Below are 27978 nucleotides of genomic sequence, written 5' to 3'. Positions count from 1 at the left end.
ACTCATTCTCATCTTCTTCATCTCCTTTTTTTTCACAAGTCACGCCATTTTTGCTTCATCAATTCATCTTGCTCTTCAATTTTATTTTCATCTTCTCTGTCACAGTTGAGAGGGTTAGATAGTGAGAGATGATAGAGAGACTAGGAGTTATAGGACGTCGATCAAGTTCAGGAAGGGAAAATAAGAAGCCAAAATCATATTGACCAGAAAATGAATTTCGGCCGAAATTGGCCGGAATTGACCGAAACGTCCGAAACGGGCCGAAATGGGGCGAAATTTAATCCGAGGTGGAATGGAGGGTATTACCATTCCGGTTTACACACCGGCATGAGATATTCTGGCTGTTACGTCCGGAACGGAACGGAATCCATAACAATGGAAATAAGTAGTAAGCTAATATTGGTTTTCATTTAAATCCACAGCTTAAATTACTTTTTTGCCCACCATAACAACGTACTACTTAAGAACAAAAAAAACTAAACAAAATTCTTTAAACTAAACAACATTCCTTATAAATGTGGAGGCAATGAAGCGTGGTGGGGCTGAATGATAGAGTCTTCACCCTCGCTCCGCAAGGTTTTTGTCTTCCCTACATTGCATGATTGAGAAAACTACCTTGCCCCATCCTACCCCTTGGAGCATCATGGGGCCCAGCCCTACCCAAAAAAAATTTACTCACTACAAAAAAATGGGGCAATCCTAGCATTTGCAAAAGCACTGGGATAGCCCCAAAAAGTGCTGGAATAGGCAAAAAATGCCTATCCCGATGCTTTTTTTCCTAGCGCTTGCAACTGCCGCGCAATGATAGTCGATATAGGGTCGTCGGACCTGTACCAGCGCTTTTCAAACCCTGTTCTAGCGCTTTTACTTATGTCAGGACAATCCTGACCAAAAGCTTTGAAAACTTGTACCGGTGGATTTCAAGGCCTATACCGATTTAAAAAATTAAAAAAAAAAAAAAAAAAAAAAACGCCGGGTTAGGTATATCTATACTAGCGGTTTTATAACTGCCCCTATAGGGTATTTACGGAAATATGAATACAACCTATACCAGCACTTTTGAAAGCACTGGCATAGGCAGTACTTATTCCAGCGTTCTCAAAAGTGCTGGTATAGGTCTTTAATGAATATAATTACAAAGGCCTATACCAGCGCTTTTAAACCGCCAAAATAGGCTCTGGCTATGCCAGCGCTTTGAGAACCGCTAGTATAGGGCATAACAGCCTTGCCTACACCCATACCTTATTCAAGCGGTTTTTAAAGCGTTACAATAGGGCCTTTTTTTTTAAAAAAAATTAAAATTTTATAGCACCTGAAATGTACCTACAATACATATTTTATAGCACCTGTAATGAACCACAATTCATATTTTCCAATAGCAAATACAATACCACATTAAACCAACAAACTAAATATATTTTCTTATTGTTAGGACATATGTGATTCATGTTAGAAACATATGTCAACATTTTATGTATTGACTAATTCTTTGACAAAACGCACTTTACTTGTAATTGGGTAGATCTAAGATGTGTTTAATGCTTCAAGAAATAAGGTTTCAAGTTCAACTGTTAAAGCCATGCAAATCTGTCCAAGAATCAAGTGAAGTGTTATTCATTAAAACTCGACAGCTAGTATCTATCAAGGTTTAAAAGCTGCTGAAGCTCGTGGCTCGGCAACTAACTCGATAGATGGCTATCTATCGAGGTTTATGAAACTCAGTTTTTCAGAGCTGGTTTTCATCCAATCCATGAATGTATGTTTGAGATTTCTTCTCTCACAACCCTAAACATATGTAAGGATTATTTTAAGGGCCGTTACAGGTTGCACAATTGCACAAGAGCACAATTTCACAAGTGTGAAGAAAAGTGTGACCGGAAACCTAGTTGCCCTAGTTCATCTTGAAGAAGCTGCTTTGTTTGTACACCGTAGGGTTTTGTGACCAGACAACTTCATGATATATATCGTGTGATGAACAGAAAAACTTTGCAGCCAACATTCTTCTCAAGTTGGTGATCAAGTTGCGTACTGAGATCTGCACATCTTTTGGGTAGTCATGTACTAGGAGCCGTGCAATACAAGGAGAGATTGTCACTACAGAATAAGTCCAATTGGGTATTGGGATAAGGGTTCAACTATATGTTGGTATAAAGTACTAGGATTCCTTTACTTGTAACCGCTTGTTTTGATAATAGTTGATTCTCGGAAGTGGTGACCTTAAAATCACCTGGTGGGGTTTTTGCCAAGGAGGTTTTCCCCATTGGTAAACAAATCATCGTGTCAATTAATTTTCGCTGCATATTTAGTTATTTGGTGATTTGTTTGTGCTACCACGCACTTTGCATGTTAATTGGATTAATTAATTAACTTGGCTAATTAATCAATTAATTTATCACAAGTAGTCAATACATTCTTGGCCTATCAAGTGGTATCAGAGCAGACACACTCTAATTAGGTTTTAATCTTTTCTGTGTGATCCATTGACCTCTGTTTGTCATGGATAGAGGACAGTTACTCATTATATCTCATTTATTTGATGGTACTAACTATACATACTAGAAAGTACACATGAGAGCTTTTTTGCAGTCATTAGATGAGAAAGTGTGGCAAGCTGTGGAGATAGCCTGGACCAAGCCAAAGGAAGCGCCGGCCGACTGGATTGATGCAAAGATCAAGGCGGCAAACTTCAATAGCAGGGCATTGAATGTTTTATTCAGTGCAGTCACAAATGAGGAGTTCAAGAAGATATCCTCCACTGAAACTGCAAAGGAGGCGTGGACCATTCTCCAGACAACCTATGAGGGAACCAAGGCTATCAAGGATTCAAAATTTCAAGGCTCACTACTAGCTTCGAAGAAATTAAGATGGAGGAGGATGAGTCATTCGATGAGTTCTATGCCAGGCTTAAGGACATAGTGAACTCAGCTTTCAATCTTAGGAAAACCATTCTCGAATCCAAAATTATGAGAAAAGTGCTCAAATCTCTGCCTGAGAGATTTCATGCCAAGATCACCTTTATTGAGGAATCAAAGGATATTGACAAGATTCCTTTGACAGAGCTCATTGGAAATTTGCATACCTATGAGTTGGGTTTGTCTAGGATTGGCAAGTCAAGCAAAGGTAAGAGCATGGCATTGAAGGCCAAGAGCAGTGACATTGATGAATCTTCTGATGATGAAGATTCTAAAATGAAGTCCTACATCACCTAACAGTTCAAGAAATTCATGAAAAATGTGAATGCAAAGGGCTTCGACAAGGACCATAGGCAATCAAGTTCTTCTTAGTCTAAAAGCCAAGACAAAGGGAAGAAGGATGCTAGGGATGGCGGTTAGTACACTGTTCCTTCAGGATCTAAGTGTTTCGGGTGTCAAGGCTTTGGTCACATGAAACAAGAGTGCTTTACCTATCTCAAGTCCATTGGGAAAAGCAAGGCACTTGCTGCAACTTTAAGCGACACCAAACTTGAGGATGATTCTAAAAATGAGGATGACGAAATCCTAAATGCCTTCACCGCCACTGTCAATCCTACTGAAGGGATTGTAGAAGATGTGGATGAAGAAGAAAACTTGGTGGAGTCAAAATTTGAGAAGATGGATGAACAAGATGACATCCACACTACCTATGCAAAGTTATATAAGGTCTTGGAAAAACATGAGAAGCTGTATAGGTTGGCCATCAAGAAGCTCAATGATGTGGAGCTTGAACGAGAACAACTCTCCACAAAGTTTGATGACGCAAATCAGACTATTGGAGCATTGAGATTTGAGAACAATTTCTTGGCTAAGAAGATCAAGAAGCTTGAGGCGGAACTGTTCCAAGTTAGAACTCAGTTGGAGAGGACCTCAAGTGCAAAGCTTGATGAGATGCTCAGTATGTAGAAATCTGCCTTCGATCGAACCGGTTTAGGGTATGATTTTTCTTCTCCTAATATTGCTTCTTCTAGTACTACTGTTTTTGTTTCTCCTGCTAATAATATTGAATCTGAGAATAATGATGCTAGAAATGTGATAGCTAGTGAGAACATAGACAAGGATAAATCTATCTTAGGAGCACCCCCTAATCTTGCTAAGAAAGAAACCAAAAATCCTAGGGCTAAGAAGAGTAATGCTCAAAAGTTTAAAGTGAAGAAGCAGCATCTCTGTTATCATTGTGGAGCAGCTGGACACACTCGACCAAATTGCTACAAGTGGTAAGCCACTAAGCAGAGCAACAGCATGGTCTTAGTAGGAAACCTGAGTTAGTTTCCATCCTCCCCTGCTTCTCTTGGAAATCTCCTCAAGTCCTTCATGTTCCTTATGAACTTGAATGGTTGCAATTCTTCCCCATCTCGGCCGGTTCAAGGGTTCGCCAAAAGGAATGCTCTTCCAAGGTGTGGAAGGAAAAAGGCTCTAAGTGATTCAGCCACTTATCTCTCTCTCCCTCTTTTTGTTGTGTTCGCATTACTTGTGTGTTTTGTTTTGTTTTCTTATTTTGAGACAATCTAGTTTTTATACATTGCTTTATTTGACATGTTTTTGTTTGGTTGTTTTTCAGTTTTGTTTTATTTTTTTTTTCATTCATAAAAATAAAATAAAAAATTGAAAAATCAGAAAAAAAAAAAAAAAAACAGTGTGTTTGTGTACATTGGTACTTGTGTACCTTGAATGGTCAATGAAACAAAGTTTTCTAAACTTTGTATCTCTTGTAGTTTAGATGAGCATCTCTATGCACAACTAAGCAAGTGAGCTTTGTGGTTCGTGTTTGTGATGAGTAAGATTAAGTTATCTCTTGTACTTAACACTTGTATCACTCTTTTTGATGGGAATGACTAAAAAATCTTAAGAGAAAGGCATAAATAACCATCTCAACATTGTTATCCGCCAAGCATGAAATGACATCGGTATGCTTCGACGTAGCAAAAGTGCAATGTCAAAAAGCTTAACATATTTGGTTATTTCTTTTCTCTCTCTTATATGCCCGTGCATGATATGCTTAATAAAAGAAAAATATGCAAAGAAAGATAAAAGAAAAAAGATCAAAATGCTTTATATATGATTGCAAGCATGTATTCTAGGAGATGTGGGAGTTATAGGATGTACCTCGAAAGTGATAGTCCCCATCAAATAGTTATGATAGTTATGATAGTCCCCATCAAATAGTTATGCAATCTTACGATGTTTTTACATACAACACGCAATATTCTATGCTACTTTTGATACATGTGTAGGTACAAGAAAGGAGAGTAACTGAATTTATTATATGCTTGATCATTATCACTCCACAATTGTGGTTATATACAATTATAATCAATTCCAATCCTCTAATCTGTAACTACCAACTGACTTAACTACCTCTAACAACCTTATTAACTAATTCTTACTACCAACTCACTTACTCACTTATACCTTGCACCTGCAATGCACGTGGCTAAGCAAAGCACAACTACATGTATACTTAATTACAACAACAGGCACACCTTATCACACTACTATGCACAGCACACACCTTAAGCACAGCACACACACACAGTATCTTAACATGGTTCTTCTCCAACACCTTCGTGTGTAGTTTCTCTTCCACTTTTATTGTGGGTCCTTTCCCAACTATGTTTGGGATTTCCAATCTCACCATCTACCCAATTCGATCCTCAATCCTCATACCCATCCTATCCCTCTACTTCCATAAGGGTTGGGATTTCTCATCTCACCATCTCCCCAATTCTGTCCTCAATCACCATCTTCCATCGTATCTCATACCCATCTTATTTCCCAATCCTCATACCTATCTCCCTAATCCTGTCCTCAATCCTCATACCCATCCTAGTCCTTTTGGTGTGGATATCACAGATCCTTTTTTTTTGGCTTATATCATGAGTTTTAGCACTAGTGAGAGATTAACACTGTTCTTTATGGTTCCATAGCAAGGCGTTGTGTCGCTTCCTATTTGGGTCAATAACCCTAGTTTTAGCCTCGTTGACTAGCATCAAACTTGAATCTCAATAAGTGCCCTGTTTTGTTCTTTTTTCAATGTTTTAAGTTCGTAGCCTGTGATTTGTTAAGGTTCAAACTTGTGTTTTTTTTTTCTGTATTTAATAATAATTAGGACTTCAAAATTTGTGACTTTGGTATATTGAGTGTAAGAACTTTTGGTCTTTTGTTGTGGGTGTTTTGCTGTGGAGTTGGATATTTCCATATCATGGAACTGCCATGGCTAGGTTCAGGCTTCAACAATGTGATCTCTACGAGCCCTTAATTCACCATGAGGCTCATTGCTTGGAACTGTTAGGGTGCCAATAGAGCCCGAACAATGAAGACCCTAAAGGGTCTCGTTCGTGGCATTTGTCCGGATATTTTGTTCTTATCAGAAACCAAGATCAAATCTCCAAAATTAGGAAAAATTAAAAACAAGCTAGAGTATGAAAACTTATTTCGTGTAGACCCAGTTGGGAAAGCAGGAGGTTTGGCATTAATGTAAAGGGATGAGGTAGAACTAGAAGTGGTGTTCTCAAATAAGAATGTAATTGCATCTTGTCTATCTTGATCTGCCAGAAGACCCATAAATGTTGTTAGCCATTTATAGGCCTCCAAGTAGAGTCAAAAGGAAACAATTTTGGGAGTTAATGGAGAATATGGTGGCTTCTTACAAAGGGCCATGGGTGATCACAAGCGATCTGAATTGTATAAAAGGTAAAGGGGAAAAGAAGGGTGGAGCTCCCATTACTGTGGGTTCAATTAACTATCTCAGAGATTATTTTGTAGAACATAGGGGTCATAGATTTGGGCTGCAAAGGTCCATCATTTACTTGGTCGAACAAAAGAGAAGGTTGGACAAACATTAGGGAGAGATTGGATAGATGTTTATGTGACCAAATTTGGCAAATTAAGCATCCCAAAGTAGGTGTCAAGCGCCTTTGTCTTGCTAGATCGGATCACAATCCCATCTTGCTTGATACTCATATGAAAGAATCATAGCTTATTCACCTATTTAGATTTAAGGCTATATGGACAAGAGATAAGTTCAGCAGTGAGGTTGTTCATAATGCATGGCAAATAGAAGTGAAGGGATTCCATAGTTACAAATTAGCCAAGAAGCAGGATGCTACCAAGAGAGAGATAAGGTGGTGGAACAAAACCAGCTTTGGTCACATTCAAGAAAGAATCAAGACTCTTGAAAATAGACTAGCAGAAATCAAAAATGTTGACCCTTCCAAGGAGAACTTGGAGATGGAAGTTGCTTTAAACTTCAAGCTTGAAAGGTGGCAAACTAGAAATGAAATTAAGTGGAATAAAAAATCGAGAGAGCTTTGGATCAGAGTAGGAGATAGAAACACGAAATTTTTTCAACTATCCACCCTCAAAAGAAGGAGAAGAAATAATATTTTCGAGATCAAGCTTGAAGATGGAATATGGATAAATAATATGGAATCTATATGGGGTAAAAATTCGAGGCCCAAAGGGTGATTGGGCTTGGATCAAGGCCCACCACAGTTAATTTGTAGAGATGGGTTTTTCAGACCAACACTTGGACTCCTAAATGGTAGATTTTGATCAAGGATAAAGAAAAAGACAATTGAATTGGGTTTAAGCTGGTTTCTTAAGGATAATACTTTTGATTTATCTTTCTCGGAATGATCGAGGAATCTTTTACACTTGATAGATTGCAAAGATAAGTACTTTCTCTCTCTGATGTTAGGGATCCAATCTCTGTTCTTGGGGGTCCCTTCTCTTTTATAGTGCTCCTATTTCAATCCTGGTCCTCCACATGGAAAGTTGTTAATCTTCCTCCAGGATACTTGTTCTATCCTTCCTTTTGAGGTCATGCTGAGTAGGTTACAGGCTGTGTTGGCATTATTCAAGTATCATTCAACCATTAATGCAGCAAGCATGGTTGGTGCAGTGCATTCAATGCGAATGTGATGGATGCTTTTCTAGGAAGTTTCCTTCATCCTTATCCACATTGGCCACTATTTTCTTCCTCGGATTGTATGCACTGACCTTATGTAGTCTTTGTGTAATACCCCACATATGTTTATTTGAAGTTATTATTAATTTTTATTTTAAATATAATTATTGGGCCATAGGTATTATTTTATTGATAACTACAACCCGCTACCTCACTAAGCCCACATCTCTAATACAAACTATAAGGTAGAGGAAGAGATAGTCAGGTTTTATCAAAGAGACTAAGAGGTGTTTTCCTTGGAGTTAGAGCACATACAATTGCAAAGGCAATCAGATTGTTCAAGGTATGATTTCTCACCATTAGAAACAAAGAACTAAAAGTTTATAAGGTTATCTTGGAAATCAGTAGTGATGCTAGATTGTTCAAAAGTTGGATTTTGGTCCTAAAATTCTGTTTATATTTTTACGGATAGATATTGCCGCTGTGTATCTATGAACAAAAGCATGACAATTTCGTTTTCATTAGGATGTATAAATAAATAAATAAATATATATATACATATATATATATAATCATAGATTGAGCCACTGAATTTCAAGAAATCGGTGATGTTGGCTTAAGCCTTTTTTCAGATTTGAACATATAAAAAATATATATAATTCTAGTTGGGCCACCGTGTGTAATCCATGAACTAAGTCATGGATCAAGACATTATTTCATGGAGATGGCCTTCACGTGTTCATCAGTGTTATATAATTAAATCCTAGGTTGCCCACTATGTGTGTCTCTAGAACAAGCCATGGATTACAAATCTCTATTTAGGTATATGGCTCTTGCATTTTCATTGGGGTTTTATATTAAATCCTAAGTCAATGATATTTTTGGCTGCTGCCTTCCTTATGGCAATATGAGTTTCGATTAATGCAAGGGAATATTATTGGGTAGAGCATCATTGGTTAGAGAAACTTTAGCTTAGTGTTAAAAGTATTATTAGTTTAGCAAAGTATAATCTTAGTGAGTCCATTTGCATAGTTCTATAAGTTTTATATTTTGTAGAAGATATTAAGTATTCTTCCATGATTGATTATAGGTCCTATTTAAGAGTATTTTGAGACTATTTTGGAGGGTGTTTCAGCTGGACTTTCAGAGTGATTCAAGTGCTGTAAGTAATTATGCATAATATGCACAAGTTTTGTTCTTTAGGTTCTTAGAAGTTAAATGTTATCAAAAGTTATAATTTTTTTTTTTAGCTTACGTTTTAAAATTTTATCAAAAAGCATTTTTACACTATTGAAAGAAAAATTTTAATTGGCTTTTAAATAATGTTTTAAGAGAAATTTCGAATTTTAAATAACGTTTTGAATGTCCAAATCCCATTTAAAAGATGATTTTTAAACTAAACTATTTTCCGAAAATAATTGAGTTTCAAATTAAGTTTTCTAAAAAGATTCTTGTTCTTTAAATTTGTTTCAAACCAAGTGATTTCGAAGTCATATTCTTGTTTTTCAAACGGTAGCTAAGACGTTTCTTTTAGCAAATTAGATTTTCAAACTTACTCAAGAATTTTAAAAAAATTTATATAAACTCTTCAGTTCCTATTCGTTCCCTAAGAGAGTCAAGCATCTTTTGATTTATGTTTTAATTTGATACTGTGTTATTCGATATGCTTTTATTGTTGGAATAATTGTTAATATTGAGAAAATTATTTTATGTTGTATAAACCTTTTTTTTTTTTTTTGAGATATGTGGCTCAAAATGAGTGTTTTTAGAATTGATCAGATATATGTGTAAATCCACTCATAGGATTGTATGTGAGAATATGTGTTGACCCCTCACCAGCAGGGGTTAGATGTTGGTATTCGCTCACAGGATTGTATGTGAGAATATGTGATGTGTATATGTGACACTGTGCTCTGATAAATTAATTGTATGTGTTTTCGAAAGACTTTAAGATTTGATTATATGTGTATTAAGTGATTCTTTACATGTTTGGAAAACTATATTGGATATTTTGAGTGAAATTGTGAAATCAAACTCATGCTTTGCTTGACTCTATTCCATTGTGTATTCTGTATAATTACTTACTAGATGTGTGGCTCACCCCCATCAATTACTATTTTCAGATTAATATGTAGTTGGGAATATAGAACCCTTGGATCGCTTTGTAAGGTGCAAGGTAGAGCATGGAAGTTGTAGGCGACTTCAGTATTACTTGAAGACTCATAGAAATTTTAGTTACCTTTGTTTTGTAATTCATGTTTTATATAGTGGAGATTATTTCCAATTTGTGGAGTTTTGAAAAGATTATTAGTTTTTTTTTTTTCCGCTTAGACTTCACAATATTTTGGAGATTATTATAAATTTTGGATTTTAGTCATTGTAAGAGATTTATCAGTAGCATTGTTTATTTGGAGTTTTATTGAACTATGTTTAAATAAATTATGTTTATTGAGCTAGGTAAGGTTAGCAAGTCAGTCATGCATCTAAATTCATGTTCCATGGACTTGGGTCGTGACACTTCGTCTTACTATCTTTGTGCGGTCCTTGTCTGAGTGCCTTCTTTGGACTAAATGAATCTTCAGTCAAAAGCTCCTCTCTCAATCCACTTGGGCATGCTTAGGTAAAGTAAGTTGGTAATTGGGCCTTCATACTCAGATCGGGCCCAAAAGTGCCAATTCTATTGGCCTCCCACAGAATCCATCCATTAGTACTTCAAAGAAAAATTCTATTCAATTTACCAATCATCCAATCCTTGCATCCCACTTCCTTTGAAGATCTTATCCAACCTTGTGTTTCAAAGGAAGAATGAAAGGCCTTGTGAGGTTCCTTCCAGTGAGGAAATCAGAAAAGTTATCTTCGAAATGAATTTTCTTAAGGTTTTCGGACCTAATGGCCTTCTAGGGTTCTTTTACAAACATTATTAGGATACTGTTAGGGAACAAGTGATTCTAGCAATGCAAAGTTTTTTTTTTCCGAAATGGGCGACTTTTAAAAGAATTTAATCAGAAGTTCATATCTCTTACTCCTAAAGTAAAAGGGGCTCACAACTTCAAACAATTCTTACCAATAATTTTATGCAATTTTGCTATAAAATCATCTATAAGATCATTGTTAAGAGGCTTAGACTACTTCTAAATATAATGATAGATGAATCACATGTGGCCTTTGTGCCAAATAGAAGCATTACAGAAAATGTGGTTTTGACTCAAGAAGTAGTTCACAACTTCAAAACAACTAAGAGGAAAAAAGGTTAGGTAGGAATTAAGTTGGACATCATGAAAGCATATGACAGGATGGAATTGAGTTTTTTGGTGGTTGTTAAGGCTTTCAGCTTAAACAAAAGATTTACCAATCTTATTAATCAATGCTTTAGTACAGTGCATTTCACCATCCTTCTCAATGGAGGTTAGTCAGAATGTTTTACCCCATCTAGATGGCTCATGCAAGGGGACCCCCTCTCCCCCTATTTTTTATTTTAGGAAGTGAAGTCTTGATACGGCTTATTAACAAGGAAGTTAGTGAGGGAAGATTAAAAGGTGTTAAGGTAGTAACTACCGCCCTTCACATTTCGAAGTTTTGCTTTGTAGATTGTTGGGAAATTTAGACACCGGTTGATAGAATTAACAAGTTTTAAACCCAAGTTATTAATTAGATATATTATGAATAATCCTTGGCTAAACAAACAAATATCAAAATCATGTCAAAATTATGCACAACAGTATAGTAAATAAGACAAGATATGATGACTTAGTAAAACCAATGAAACAAACTAGTTTCACAGTAAAAAAAACCTAGGGGGAAACCTTCCCAAAAAGCAATCCACTATAATTAAAAAAACCTGAGGGGAAACCTTCCTAAAAAGCAATCTATTATAATAAAGAGAAGTTTCAGATCTAGTACAAAGCCTTTGACCCTAAACTCTACAAACCCAATAGATGAACTTACAGCAGAAACCTTCTATCATTTCAGAACCTCTAAACTCTTCAATATATGAACGCTCCACCCACAATCACAATTGGAACCTCCAACCAACTTCAAGAACCTCTTGAAGGTTTTCCTAACAATAGTAAGTCTATGGCAGTTGCTATGACTTCAGTTTCTTCACCAATGGAATCTTCAGGTCTACTTTGAAACTCTTTAGTTTGGTGAAATAGAGAAAACTTTGTTACAAAACCCTAGTTGCATAAACAGAGTATTTCTCTCTCTCTAAAAAACCTTCTAATAAATGGCTTATGTCCTTTATATATCGGTTCAAATGGATCTTCATTCGGGCTTCAAACGAATGAGTTATGGACTTTTTCACGTTGCTGATTTTTGCTGATCCGCGAAGCTCAATAGATCAAGCTGCTATCGAGCTTCTATCGAGAACAAAATCTTGATAGATCGAGCTTCTATCAAGGAGATTAAGTTTCTAGCTTCTATCGAGCTACTATCGAGGTATATGCTGAAAATATGTTTTTCTTGAGTTTTCTTGAGCAAACTTTATGTCTTTAACTTGGTCTTTAATTACAATTTTAAGACACATCAAAACTCAATAAAAGACACATAATTTGGTATTGTTGACGATACCAAAACACATGACCTTAACATAGATAATGTGCTTTTGCTATGCAATGTAGGAATGGATGAATTATCAATTCCCCAAAAATGTCTTAATAAATATTGTGAATGGTTTGGTTAAGGAATTAGTGTGGAAAAATATAGGGTTTTCCCATTAAAAGGGGGTCTTTCAACAATTCCTAAATCAAGTTAGGAGTCGGTGGGGACTCAAAAAGCTATCCCATTTGGGGACTCAAGGCAACTTGTTTGGTTTAGTTTTTATTCTCAATTCTCATCACTCATTTCCCAAAAATCTGAGTTAGGGTGATGAAAACTGAAAACACATTTGAGATGTTTTCAAGTGACAGAAAACTGAGTTCAATGGAAAATTTGTAAAAAAATAAAGGCGTAGGGACCCATATTTATGACTAGTCTTTATCAAGTCAGGCTTTACTTTATTATATCTCTCTCTCTAGTCTCTCACACAAGCCAAAAGTGCTATTCTCTTTCATCTCCACTTATTCCTTTTCTATCTTCTTTCTTATTCGTTAACACCCACAAGCCTTCCCATCCCAGAATTTTCTTTCTTCTTCTTACTCTAATTTATTTCTTCTTCTTTTTTTCTTCTTCTTTTTTTCTTCTTTCCTCTTCACCTTTCTCATCCCAAATTTTTTTCTTCTTCTTTCTTCTTTTCCTTTCTCATCCCAAATTAAAGATCCATTTCTTGGTGGGTTTATGGGTTGAGATCGGTGGGTTTATGTGTTGTTTATGGTGGAGTGGGGTTTGTGGGTTGAGATTGGTGTGGTTATGGGTTGTATATGGTGGCGTACTCCTTGGTGGTTGTTGGGTTTTTGTGGCAGTAGTTGTTAGTTTCGTGAGTTAATGGTGGTGAGTTAGTGTGGCGGTTGGGTTGAATGGTAGTGGTAGGAAGCCAACGGCTAGTTCGATTGGAGAGAGAGGGTGGTGGTTGGAAAGAGGCAGAAAATTATGAAGACAAAGAGGAGTGAGAGTTTTAGAGGAAAGTGAAGAAGTAAAAGAGAAATGAAAGGAAAAGGAGAGATAAAACATACGCGAGAAAGAAGAATACTGTTCTGACAAGGACAATGTGTGGGCTCCACCCAGGCATAAAAAAATTGACTTTAAAAAGTGAGATATCACCCGAAAACTTGAACCAAACAAAAGTTGAACTAAGTTAAGGGAAAAGTAGATTATGAGATATGAGTTTGAGTATTTGAGTAATAACAAATGAGAAATGAGAACTGAGAACTGAGTTTTGAGATATCTTCAAACCAAAGAGGCCCTAAATGTTTAGGAGTGCCCCTCTTCCTTTCCAATAATAGAAGTAAAGATCTAGCCCCAACAAAAGAAAGGATGGAGAACAAACTATCAAGTTGGAAAAGTAAGAACGTCTCTTAGGCTGGCAAAGCCTCCATTATCAAATTGATAGCGCAAGCAGTCCTCACTTATGCCATGTCCACAATTCAATTCCTAAAAGCTTGTGTTAAAATGGATGTAGTTGTTAGACATTTTTGGTAGAAGCCTAAGACTGAGGGAAGCCATTTCTTCACTCCTTTTGCTTTGGTTGTCTATTTGCTAGCCCTAAAAGGATGGTGGGCTTGGATTTTGATCCTTATGAGAATTCAACCAAGCACTCTTATCCAAATTGTCTTGGTGGATTCTATCCAACAAGAATTTCTCATGTATTAAACTTCTGAGAGCAAAATACAAGGTTAGAGGTAGTTGGCTCTATCACTCTTTCTCTAGAAAAAGTTTCCCGATGTGGAGAAGTTTAGAAGGAACAAAGCACCTCATCTCTAAAGGTGCTTGCTTGCAAGTAGGAAGTGGAAACTTCATTAGAATTTGGGAGGACCCTTCGGTGCCTGACTTTCCTTCTTTCATACCAAAGCCTAAAGAGGGTGTTGATACAGGGCATGTTCTCTTAGTCTTCCAACTCATATGCAACAATGATTTTGTTTGGGATACGCAAAAGCTCAACTCTTAGGAGGTAATTTGTAGAGTGGCATGAGTTTGCCACATTATGTCGTTAGTTAGCAGGAACAAGGAAGAATTTCAGAGAATAACATCTTGAGCCTTCGAGGCTCGAGTTCAGTGAAGAAATCGAGCCTCAAAGTCTCGAGTTCTGATTGCTGACATGAAGATATTTTTTCCACACGGAACTCGAGTCTTAAAGACTTGAGTTCCATAGAAGAAGAAGATGAATATGAAGAACACGATGAAGATCTGAAGAAATTGAAGAAGAAAAGAAGACAAAGAGAAGAACCCACAGAGGAAGAAGAAGAACAGTCCACACGAGAATAGAAAGAACATGATAAAGATCTAGAGAAATTGAAGAAAGAACATGATGAAGAAAGGAACCCATGGAAGAAGAACCAAGAAGAACAAAGGAGCAAGTGAACACGGGAAATTGAGTTTTAAATACTCGATTTCCACATCGATTTTTTTCCACATCAGATTGCCATAACATATAATTCAAGTTTTAAAAACTTGAATTCTCGAGATACTAGTTTACTATATAGTTTTACAAACATGGCAACTAACTAAAATATTTCAAAAATAATGTTAAATGCAAAAAAAAAAAAAAAAAATCCAACTCTTAGTCTCAGCTAAAGTTAGAATCCCCCTCACCCAATTTGTTGAAGATGATGTTTGGACTTGGGCCCTTTCTTCCTTGAGTTCTATCACAATAAAGTCAGCTTATTGGCTTAGTCGTAGTGCTTCTCGACTTCCCAACCAATACCAATTAAGGGGTTAGATATGAAAAAAAAAAAATTCATGAAAGATACGAAACACATCTTTGGAGAAATGCGGCGAATTGCCTACTCACTAGAGGTAAAATTAGTAGATGTTTAGATTTGCCAGACAGGTCTTGCCCCATCTACTTTAGGGAATTCGAAACAGTAGTGCACTTGGAGGATCAGGGGAGATAAGTTCAACTTCCAAAGTAATGATCAATATATTGGATTCCTTCTGAACCCCCTTTAGAGCCTTGCTAGTAGATATGAGATCCTATTGTTTGGAGCCATTCTTTGTGAAAAAATCTAGCGTGTTAGGAATAGAGTGATTTTTTGTTGCAAGTGAATTATCAAGTGCAAAAATTAAAGATTTTAAATCTAATTAAATTTTAAATCATATATATATATATATATATATATATATATATATATATATGATTTAAAAAAGATGTAAGCTTCCTGTTTAATTTAAACCTCTTCAGAAAAAAAAAAAATATATATATATATATATATAATTTAAACCGTGTAATTGTGATTGTTTTTAATCATTCCATTGTATATGCACTTACACACTAGCTTATATATATTAATAGCCAAAGCTCAGAACAAATCTAATTAGATTTTAATTAGATTCTCAATTTTGCACCACTTGTTCTATTTATTTTTTAATTTTGTGTCAAATGAATTATTGAGTGTAAAAATCAAAGAGTCCAAATTCAATTATATTCTAAATTGGATTTCAATTGGAGTCCAATTTTTCGCCACGTGTTCATCTAAGTTTTTAATTTTTATGACAAGTGAATTATTGAGTGAAAAAATCAAAGAGTTTAAAACTAATTAAATTCTAAATTTTATATATATATATATATATATATATATATATATAAAATATGAGAAACCATTACATATTTTAAAAATGTATGGTTTAAAAGAAGTGTAAGCTAATACCATATATAATTTGAACCTCTTTTAAAAAAAATATAATTTGAATTGTATAATTGTGATTATTTTTAATTGTACTATGCACAGGGCTACACACTAGTCTATATCTATATCTATATATATCTAAAAGCCGAAACGTAACATTTATTGTTGTTACGCTCCAGTTGAGCTACCTCAGCGTCTACGTCATTATCTTTTTTCTTTTCAATTTTGCTATAATTATTTTTAACATTTATTTTTTTTAATATTAACATTTCTCCAACCTTTCTCTCTTCTTTACCTTTTCATCCCTCCACTACCGTCTGCATTAATATCATTCTTACTCTTTCCCTTCGTCTTCCTCTATTTTTATCTTTTCTTACTCACACCCTCTTACTATAAATTTGTTACTATCTCTTCTATTTTATGCATAGTTTTCCCTTACAATAAAAAGTCTCTCTCTCTCTCTCTCTCTCTCTCTCTCTCTCTCTCTCAATTTTTTGGTGGATTTTTTATTTTTTATTTTTCTTGCATTTCTGCTTTAGGTTAATAATTTTTTTATATTCTTTAAAACTCTATTTTGGGTTAATCCAATTTAGTTTAGCTTTTTAAATTGTTCTTCTTCTTTTTTTTTTTCTTTTTTTTCTCTTTGATGGTTAAATGTCATCCTATTGTATTATAAAGAATTAAATATAACATATAAAAATTTAATATTATTCTATTACATAGCATGATTTGGATAATTTGATATTTATTTTATTACATAGCATGATTTTTTTATAGTGCTTAATTTAGATATTAAATTACGAGACTTTACTAATTTTTGTTTATTTTTAATCCTTTGTGGTGGACAAAGCATTCTTAATAGTTGTATTAGAAGTACTCTATGATGTCATTTATTTAGAGAAAAGCAAAAGAGCCAAACGAAAATAATCGAATGGGTGACAAATTTTAGCTTTTACAATTATTATTATTATTATTATTATTATTATTATTATTATTATTATTATTATTATTGTAAGTGCACAATTGCACCTGGACCCAATGACAATCACGGACTCAGACCCAATGAGCCTTCAACAATATAAATTTCTAGAGTGTGGGCTTGAAACCCAGGTTAGAAGTATTGGGGATTTGATAACAATTCCAAAGCTAAAAACATTTATTAACAACAAACAATTATTGCGAATAAATCTCCTCGGACGTAAGCCAAGAACTCCTTTTCTATTATTTCTCTTTTCTTTCTTTCTTTTTTTTTTGTTCAAAAAGGAGATCCCCCACTATTGTTCTAAGTTCCCCTTTAAATACTCTTCTTCCTGATACTTTGTCTACGTGTTGTTCTCACCCCCTTCCCCTAGATGTTTTTCTCCTTAGTGCCTCTGGATAGTGACCAGAAGTTTCCTTTCCACTGTTCAGGGGTCACTTCCCCATTAATGCGGCCAGGGAGGTAGGTGCAGAGTCTTTAATGCGGAAGTGACAACCTTTATCTTTGGTATTTCTCAAATATCGGTGCCTCTAGGATATTCAAGGATTCACCCCTTTTAACCATTGGTCTTCACCGAGTCGTCCCTTAACCTTTATAATGAAGTCCCTGGTTCTCCCATATCCGTCCGAGGAGAAAATCATCCCTCGGAAGAATCCTCGGATCCTCGGCGTATGGGCCGACCCGTAGTACTAACAAAATCTTAACCCAGGAGTAGGTTGGCCCTCCTTAGCATGGCCCAAAGGCCCATATACTCACCGGGGTCGTTTCACTCCCCACAATTATATAACAATGCATATATAGAAATTTAATTCTTAGATTTTGCTAATAATTTTTTATTTGATAATATGTTTTGGGTGGACGAAGTTACAATTTCTGCAAAGAAACTAACTTTAATAGATTATCAACAGCAGATTGTTTTCCTAACTGGTCCAATTAATCATTGTTAAGTTTTATTAATTTTTTTAGTTATGTTTTTTGGTATTTTGGATTGTAAGCAGAGAAAATAAGGTTTGAGAAAGTTTGTTCAAAACTAAAAGAATAATTTCCAAATTATATATTCTTTTTAATACTTCACAAAATTCTATAAATAATTTATATTAAAAATGAATATTTTCATTAACTTGCTTTTTGAATTTATGAAAAAATTGTATTATTTTCATTTTGGTATGACAAAATGTATATTTATGATTTATGATTGTTCCTATATTACATTTATAACTGTTTCTATAATAAATAAAAATATGATTATGAAATACATAACTCTTTATTAAAATATTTTAAATTTTTTTAAAAATTAATAAAACCACCAAAAAAATAATTATCTCGCGCAACGCGCGAGCTCGTAGCTAGTATTTATTAAAAGCCAAAACTCAGAGAAAATCAAATTATAATTTAAATTTAATTTCAATTGGAGTCTAATTGTATAACATGTATCCCATTTAATTTTTAATTTTTGTGCTATGTGAATTAGTGAGTGTAAATATCAAATAATCCAAATCCAATTAGATTTTAAATTGGATTTTAATCGGAGTCTAATTTTGCGCCACATATTCATCTAATTTTTTTAATTTTTGTGATAAGTGAATTATAAGATGCAAAAACAGATGAGTCTAAATCCAATTGAATTCTAAATTATACACACACACGTGTGTGTGTATATATATATATGTAGGCAAAGCTCAAAGAAAATATAATTAAAATTTGAAATTAGAATCCAGTTTTGTTCCATGTGTCTAAATTTATGTAAGAACCACGCCATAATTATTCACTTAAATTTGTATTATGTGTCCACTTAAATTTTTTAATCTTTGTACCAAGTGAGTTAATGAGTACAAGATACTAAGAATCTAATATTAATGAACTATAAAATATTTAAAAAATAATCAATCACATATATTAAATAAAAATCAGTAGACAACAAAGATTGTCACACGTTCTATTTTATTAAAAAATAGAAAAAAAATAATGATCATAAGTAGTATTAAATTTAAGTAAGAAATTTAATATGTGACTAATTATGTTTACTTTAAAAATATATATAATTTGACTAATTATTTAGATTTTTATGATAAAAATGGTGTTTAATTTTAAATGTATCTATATGTATGCATATGCTATCTACTATTTTTTTAAAATAATTTGACTAATTATTTATATTTTTATAATAAAAATTGTATTTAATTTTAAATACATCCATGCATTTACATGGGTTACATGCTAGTATATATAAAATGAGAAACTATTATATATTTTAAAAATCTATAATTTAAAAAATCTGTAAATTAATACAATGTATAATTTCAACATTTTTTTAAAAAATGTATAATTTGAACCGTATAAATGTTATTGTTTTTAATTATACCTATATACAATAGTACAAAATTGTATAAAATAGAACGGAGAGGCACAGGAAATCATTCACACGCCTCATTCGAAACTTGGATATCTAGATAAGATCACCTGACTACACTCGACAAAAGGCATATATTAGATAAGAAAAGGATACAGATTACTAGTCCAAGAGTGAGATCCAACTTCCAAGCATGCAAGTGAACAGAACGCCTTTGTCCTTGAACAGAAGGATGTGCAAGGTCTTCAGAAATTCAACATCCCATAAAGAGTCCTCTTTTATTTTATTTTTTGGTTGGGGGAAGCATTAACATTGCACGTTTTACCCGTCAAAACAAAGCTAGCTCAAAAGTCAAATCACCAGAGACACTAGTTGAACGATGTGTGGAGAAGAGCATGAAAACCTTGACCACCTCTTTCTCCTGTGTCCTTTCACGTGATCTGTATGATTCGCATCAACCCAAGGACTGAGAACTGAACTCTTGCGACCCCCCATCAGATGAAAGCAGTCGAAATTACACCTCAGCAGCCCCCCATGATAAAGAAAGTATGACAAAGCAATGTGCACTTATATGTAGGAATATTTGGAAGATGTTTAACCTTCGAACACCTACTTAACAGGTCAGTTCAGGGAAAGTATGAACTTGGATCCTTTGCTCAATGCAAATCTTGGCAGGTTACTATTACTATTGAGAACATTTCTTTTTGATAATTCAATAGTTACAATGATAGAGGATTTGAACCCTGGATGCCTTGAAAATGCCAAGAGTTGCTAACCAGTTGAGTTACAAGGCTTTCAGCTATTATTGAGAACAATTCTTGTACCCAACAAGCTAACTGGAATCACACAGATCTGAGGACCTAAGCACTCTAAATCTTATGTTCATGCACGTATACTTCAGAGTCACCCTGCCATTTGTGTGTTCAAACTTTAAAACAAGAACCACATCAGGAATAAAAAGGCTTGTACTAGATAAGGTGTATGCTTCTAGAAAACTCCAAGACCTAGAGAGACCTTAGAGTTTAGAGAAGTTTCTTTGTTCATGTTGTTCTTTGCTTTACTGTTGAGCTCTTATTTTTGTGGTTTTTATACTGTGTTGTCCTTTTTTGAATTTTAGAATTCGATTTATGGACGTGAGTATGGAAGGCACCAATAACACATTTGTTGGTGTGAGTTCTAGGTTTGACTCCCCACAAAAAACCCAAGTCCTGTGAAGCCTCTAGTCAAAGGCTAAGGCATGGCATTCAACAGAAAAAGGCCCCAATAATTAACAATTTTTAAGGACAATCAAATGCAAGCTGTTATTAGTTAGTACCAAAGTACCTAGTTCTTTTATACCGCTTGAAGGCACTCCCCAAAAGACCCTAGTTCTTAATTCAATTGTTACACTTACATCACTAAATATGCATGAATGCAATGCAAGTTTAAGTAAAGTACACCTTTTATTTATTTAAGAAAATGAATGAGGACACTAATTATAGTATACTGCGATGACAGCATAGTTGCTGCATAATACAATATCAATAACAGTATGTACACAAGGGTAGAAATTTCTGAGATTAGCGTGTAATAAACCTTCCTCGTTCCCTATTTCTCATTCTCTACATGTAAGATTTTCAAGGTCTACAGACTTTCTTCATTGAAAAAAGACTCCAAACTTTTTGAGTTAAAGATGTTTGACTCAGATGTAGAACTTGATCTGGAGGGCGAGATGTACAATTGGAATCTAATGAATTTCTACAGAAAATAGGTACAAAAATTAATTTTTAGAAAGGAGAGGCAACAGATAAATGGAGCTGCAGAAAACCATTTTATCACTCTTGGGAAAAATAAATGAATTAGGGAACTTACAGCTAGCTGAGATAGAGTATCAGGATTTGTGTCAACATGCCAATCTGGCTCCAACTGCCGCACGAAAGACAGTCTTCCATTGTCTGTGCTACAGAATAGTACCTACAGAACAATAATATACATAGATTATGCCATCCATGCAAACTGAAGGATAGGTCGTTAGCAAATGTAACTCTTGAATTTTATAGGATTTAAGTTTGTCCAATTCTATAACAGTGCTAACTGCTAATGACAAGAAACTGTATGGTATGTGAGCCCTAAGCCAGTAAGGCACCCCTCTGAAAAGATGTGATACATTTACATTGAAGTACTATATGGAAGGGAAAGGTCTCTAGGTCTTCTACTGCAACATAAATTCAACAAATTAACTACCACATTATTTAAAAGATGCACATAATCTCTTCTTTTATTCACTGGCAAGGAAAAACAATTTAAGCTATGTTTGTTTTATTAAACATAATTTCTATTCTCATATGTAGCTTTGCTAAAGATAAAACTTTCTGTGTCTAAATTAAGATGAATGATTCTAACACATTGAAAAGGGTAAATGGACTTCCTTCAGTAGCCTTTGACATTATATGAGTTTTTTATGCCGGCCTCCCTGTTTGTTTCACTCCAAGCTACTCCTTTTCTTATCTAAGATTTAACATGGTAATGGTAAATGCAATTTATCAGCGAAAAGTGGTTATATTGTAAGGCATATTTTGAGTAAAGGCAAGTCAGAAGTTACACAAATTTATGTGGCAAGAAAAAGTATCCTTAATCCTTACGTAGAGAAATATTAATCTTATTTAACTACCATCCAGTGACTCCAAATGATCGCTGACTAGTATTGATGTCATTAGAGCCAAAAAAATTAATTAAACTAGAAGTATATTTATAATCAAAAAGTTATGTAGTGAATTTGGACATGTTCTTTAGTATAAATAGAAACCATATACAAACTGTACAGGAGCTCAACCATGAGAAGGCTTGAGGGTACTAGACATTCAAACTCAAGGCCTCAGGTTTGAGCACTCTTAAAAAAAAAAACAAAAAACAAAAAATTGATAATTGAAAATTTGAAGATGTTATGATGCAGGTTGTATTGATCTAGTTTAAATATCCAATTTATTGTCATTTTCCCTTAAAATCTAGCACTTTAACTGGTTTCAACCTATTCACTTGCATCAAGAGTCTTGTGGCTCAGCTAGCACTTCCTAGTGTTCCTAACAGAGACATCCAAGTTCAATTCCCCCTCACCCAACAATTGAATTATCAAAAAAGCAAAAAACCTGTTCACTTGCAGATCCAAAATTATATTACCAAACTAAAAAATTGACTAGTCACAATTCCAATGCTTCTAGTTTTGGTCAAGTGAGGTTCTGGTAACTATGATATAAGTTTGAAGAAATTCAATTCAGATTATAGTCCTTCTGATTCCATATTAATAAGAAACAATGAATGTATAGTCCTTCTGGCTACTACTAGCATGCACCATCATCTTGGTTTCTCCAAATTTGGTATTGCCAAAATTGGAAGTGCAGAAGGTGTCCAGCATCTTTAGCGTTGCTTTAAAAAATTTCTGCTAATATCCTCATCTGAGGATTAGGAGGGAGTCTTGGCTGATTTTATAGATAAATTAAAATACAAAGTCAAAAATTGTAAAGATACCTTGTCTTTCATCAGGCCTCCACTTTTAAAAAGACCACTGTTTTCCAGAGCTAATAGAACCCTTTCCTGTAACATCAGAGCTTTAATGGTGAGCAATATAACTGCTTGAAAATAAAAAAAGAATTCAACTAAAGTAAAAAGAATTAGAAGGTGACTCCAAAGCACCCATGCACGCACACACACATCTAGATAGCCAAATTGGAATCTATAAATAATATCGAGTTGCTGCAAAACTTTTTTGGTACCAGAGAACCCACAAGAAACCCTTTTAACCCCTAACACACATCTTGCTAATAACCATATCAAGCCCACAATTCAGCTGCTCTTATTCTATTCCCCAAGGCTCTGAAACAGCTCAGGTTTGACTTTGATGAAATGATGCAGGCCAAGACTTGTGAAGGGTGGTTGAAACCAAGGGATTCAACCAAGAAAATGGAGAACTCCAAGGATGCCACTCAATTTGGGGTAGCAGACTTAATCAACAGTACTAAAAGCAAATGCTACTCAACACGACCAACTTAATTAGAAGTAATAACTCAACTAAACTCCAATTGTAACACAAACTTGCAAATATTTCAGAATCAAAGACGCCCTCTCTTCTCTTTCTCTTTGATATTTTATTGGAAATTACAAGGCATGACCAGTCAGGACTTTCAATAAATGCTAAGCAACTTCCAAGGTGCTTACTAGATAGTGAAAAATTTTATTCCCTGGACACAACATACTACACACATTCTCACATTATCCAAAACTTACTAGAAAATCAAAGACAATTGACAAATAACACTAATACCAAAAGAAATTAAAAACTTATTATACATTTCAAGGCATCAAAACCTTCAATTTTTTCAAACACCTTGGTTGCCATTTGTCAACCCCATGCTCGTGTTTCATGAAACCAGTCACAGAGATCCAGATCACAAAACAAGCAACAACTCAACTAAAACCTAAAAGTGCACAAGCATGCAATTAATGATCAGGCCTAACATGAAAATGACATAGTTCTCAACCCAAAAACAATTGAATTTCTTAGATGATAGGGCCTAAATTGAAATATTTTTTAATGCTAAGTTACATACTCACCCAGTAGATCTTGAACTCACAATCTCTCCCTCCAGGCCTCCAATCACTGAGGTCCAAATCACAAACCAAGCAAAAACTCAACTAAAACCTAAAAGTTCCAATGCATGCACTTAATGATCGGGCCTAACATGAAAATGACATGGTACTCAACCCAAAAACAAATGAATTTCTTAGATCTTGAACCCACAATCTCACCCTCCTCCTTGCTTTTACAAGAAGAGGAGATGCTATTTGAGCAAGAGCTCATTGGCCTCAAATGAAATTAACTTAGTACTTTGTCTAACAGCAAATAAATCTCTTAAAAATGATATTAACTAAGTATTCAATCTAACAGCAAATACATCTCTTACGCTAATACCTAATTTGAAATTCATGAGGTACTCAACTCAACATTCCCAATTTGTTTTTTATAAGTGATCAAGTTTTTTTTGCATAAAAAGTACATCGTGTTCACGATGATGAAAATTCCCAATTGTAACCACAAAATCTCACAAGTTCCATAATTCCCTTCCACTGCCCACTTCATTTTAGCCCAAAATAATTATTTACCTGTCCCAACACCTGAAAAAAAAAGGGCTCTTGTACAAACTACTTTATGAAGGTAAAATGCATTGATAGACCTTATGATATAAGAACTTTATGACATATAACATAACAGATCTGCAAGAACTCATAGCTAATGTAATGAACAGTCGAAAATAATAAATTAAGATTTTTAAATGACTATAATTATTCTTCAGCATAAAATACTAGATCGTGGACATTCAGGTTTAGTTCAAATAAAATATGAATTACTGCTTACCCCACTTTCATCATCAACAATTTTTTCAATAAGATAGATGTCACAGAATCTACTGATTTCCAAAAGCACTTCCACAACTGATGGCCTTAAAGTGGCATGATGCTACAAGAATAAAACATTTAGTGTCAGATTTCACTCCTCTTTGAATAGACTAATGACTAAACATAAAAAATATAACATGAATTGTATTCATCAATAGACCTGAAGTTCCTCAGGACTGCTCTCTTCAAGAATTACACCAAGCAACTGACAAGTCATCTGCATGCAAAGAAAGTCAAAAAATTTTGGATTTGAAAGTCTAACTTGTTCCCAAAAACCAAAGTGCTGCTGTGTGGAATGTAGCCCTTTGTGCATTGTGTGGACCATATGGAGAGAATGTAAGAGTCAATTATTTAAGGGGGTCGAGTGTTCTTTGCTGGATCTAAAGTTTTTCTTGCTGTGCACCTTGTACAATTAGATGGAGATTTGGAATAGCCATTCTTGGGGTAATTTGGTTTTTTTTTTTTAAATGCTTATTCTTTTAGGTCATGCTCTTTTAGGTGTGTCTGAGTACACCACTTGTGTACAAAGGACGCTATGTAATATGTTTTCTTTTTTCATTTTTGATAAGTAATAAAATTATGCTGAGAAAATGATTACTTCATGTTCACGATGATGAAGATAAGTAATCTTAAACCGTTACAAAGAATTATAAAGAAAAATGAAGTGAGTTGGGGATTTTTAGAATAGAACTACAATGAGTAACCCCATGCTCAAGACCAATCAAACAATGTTCACGTCAACAAGAATTGCAGCAGCTCCTGAGAACTTTCAATATTGTCAAATGGTAATTTCTTTTTCTAATAAAAGAATTTCTTCTCTCTTTTTTTTTTAAAGTAAAAAAACAGAAACAAAAACAAAAAACAATATAGGATTGAGAATGATCCCTAGGCTCAAAGATTAGATAAGAAAAGGCTACTTACAATGACTCAAAAGAGTTTGTTTATAATAACCTAATGTGATTAGTCAGATGCTAGTCACCTACCTTTTTAAAATACTTGAGACATAATAACAAATTAAATATTAAATAGAGAACTGAAAAGACTAACCTTATTATAAATATGGGATAGAGAAAATAGACTACTCTCAGCTTTGGGCTTAGATGCTCCTGCATCAATAGGAGCAGAAGATCAATGGTTTCCCCACCATTTTTACACAAGCAACATCCATCCAAATACTATTTTCCTCTTTCTAAGGTTACCTACAGTCTGAATCTCCCCCAAACCCATTGTCCAAGAAGGCCACACTAGGAGCTTTAACCTTCCAAATACTTCTCTAGGGAATAGAAGCAACCTTATCCAAGCTCAACATTTACAACAATGAGTGGGAAAAAAAGTCGTACCTAATGCACAAAACTCCCAACTTTTGCAAGATCTCGGAGAGGTCATGGTCTTGCCTTACCCCCCCAATTGTTTTTAGAGAGGCTGATTCCTAGACTCATACCTGTGAGCAACAAGTGCAAGGCACTTGCCATCGCACCAAGGCCCAACATTTATGAGTAGAACAGAACAAATCAAGGAAATATAGCAAAGAATCAATTCCCAATCTTGCACCTCCTTAGCTAAGCTAGGTCTCCAAAACTACCATGTTTCCCACCCATAGAGTTTGCCACTGTAGCATTTCTATCTCTCATGATTACAAAAAGTCCTGGATCAATAAATCACAAAAGAGCCTAACAAAACCAAATTTCTCTTCCAGAACTTATTGGTGAACATCAAGAACTCTACATGACATTTTGCCACATACAAGTCCAAGAAATAACAGTTTTCTTTTTCTTTTTCTAGCTTTCCCTAAAGCTTCATAGCATATAAAATTTCTCACTTGTCTTCTCAGATTGTCATCAAAACTTGCAACTTATCATCCCTAGAGATTTGGGATTAGCAGCACGAATCTCATACCAAAAAATACATTTTCTTTAAATCCCCATCTTATACCAAAAATATTAAGACAGCTTTTTAAATGAACACTTCAAAGATTTCCAACAAGCAATTATGCTTTTTATATTCTTTTATACGTTGAGCATTGACAACGAAAGTTACCTCTTATCAGAAAAAATTAAGTAAATAAATCTTTCAATTACACAATTCCATGAAACTATGATAATTTTAAAAACAACCGCAAATATGTAAGTACTAATTAATTCTTTTTTTTTTTAAACATCCAAGTAAGAATGAGATCAATAATTAATTCCATTCTATTCTACCCAATCCTTTCCTTTATAAACTCCCAAACATAGTGTAAATCATCAACAGGAGTACCTTCCGAGCGCCATTAAATTTGTTTTTCGCCATTTTTCCAAGCACTGCCTAAAAAGGAACAGCAAAAGCATATGATTCAGAATACAGAAGTTTAAAAAGAACAATTCACTGTATCTGTATGTACCTTTGTTGCTTCAACAGCAGCATCACTCGTTTGTTTCCGTCGCCTTCTTTGCCCGGCAGTGGCTCTCACGAACTTCCAAGCAAAAACTGAAGCAATAACAAAACCTGCCAAGGCCCCAAGAGATCCAGCAATCTGAAAATTAGGAAATACTGTCAAGCAATACCAATTTCAACAAGATAGAAATATTGCACGGCAGGTGTTCGACAAAATGCCAAAACCAAAAATTCTAACGTCCCAACCAACACATAACATAAATTGTGATGTAATTTCTGGGATTGTAAAACTTTGTAAAGGAAGCAGTAAAGAAGAACCTTGTGATTGGAAAGGATGAAAAAGATTTTAGCAAATTTGCGAGTCAAGTGCTTGGAGAGTCTCTTGATAAGGGGCGCTACTCCTATTTGCTGTGTCAGCGATAGCGATGATGATGATGATGATGATTCGCCCATCTATGATTTCTCTCTCTTTCTCTCTCGGATACACAAGTTACAACGTATGTACAACAATTTAATAATATCAATCCTTTCTAAGTGATCATTGGGGTCCGCTTATTTTCCTTCCTGAAATAATCCATGTCAAATGTACAAGGACTTCATTCGTCGAGTGACGGCCATGTAGAGGTGACGGAATCCATTTTAAAGGATGAGGAGACGGATCCTTGTGCGGAGCAATTTTGACCTCACTAGGGTATGTGTCTCTTTTTACTTTACTTTTGGTGTTCGATCGGTCTTAATCATCTGAC

General features: G+C 34.7%; 1 protein-coding gene across 3 annotated transcripts; it reads right to left on the bottom strand.

The window, feature by feature from the left end:
• LOC142626912 (peroxisome biogenesis protein 22-like) lies at positions 1 to 27797 on the bottom strand. 3 transcript variants are annotated; one of them, XM_075800635.1, is made up of 8 exons: positions 27551 to 27748; positions 27240 to 27371; positions 27116 to 27163; positions 25020 to 25076; positions 24819 to 24920; positions 22934 to 22999; positions 21281 to 21382; positions 1 to 96 (listed from the first exon to the last, which is right to left on the bottom strand). In XM_075800635.1, the coding sequence occupies exons 1-8, from the start codon at positions 27683 to 27685 to the stop codon at positions 88 to 90; spliced, it is 651 nt and encodes a 216-aa protein (XP_075656750.1). In that variant the 5' UTR covers positions 27686 to 27748; the 3' UTR covers positions 1 to 87. The 3 variants fall into 3 exon arrangements, with proteins under 3 accessions (XP_075656750.1, XP_075656749.1, XP_075656748.1); XM_075800634.1 differs by lacking the exon at positions 1 to 96 and adding an exon at positions 19706 to 20337 and having other exon boundaries at positions 27551 to 27749; XM_075800633.1 differs by lacking the exon at positions 1 to 96 and adding an exon at positions 20853 to 21166 and having other exon boundaries at positions 27551 to 27797.
• Between the last annotated feature and the right edge of the window lie 181 nt (positions 27798 to 27978).

This window comes from Castanea sativa, chromosome 3 (genome assembly GCF_040712315.1).
Source record: "Castanea sativa cultivar Marrone di Chiusa Pesio chromosome 3, ASM4071231v1".
Taxonomy (NCBI): domain Eukaryota; kingdom Viridiplantae; phylum Streptophyta; class Magnoliopsida; order Fagales; family Fagaceae; genus Castanea; species Castanea sativa.
This window is presented reverse-complemented; position numbering and strand designations above follow the sequence as displayed.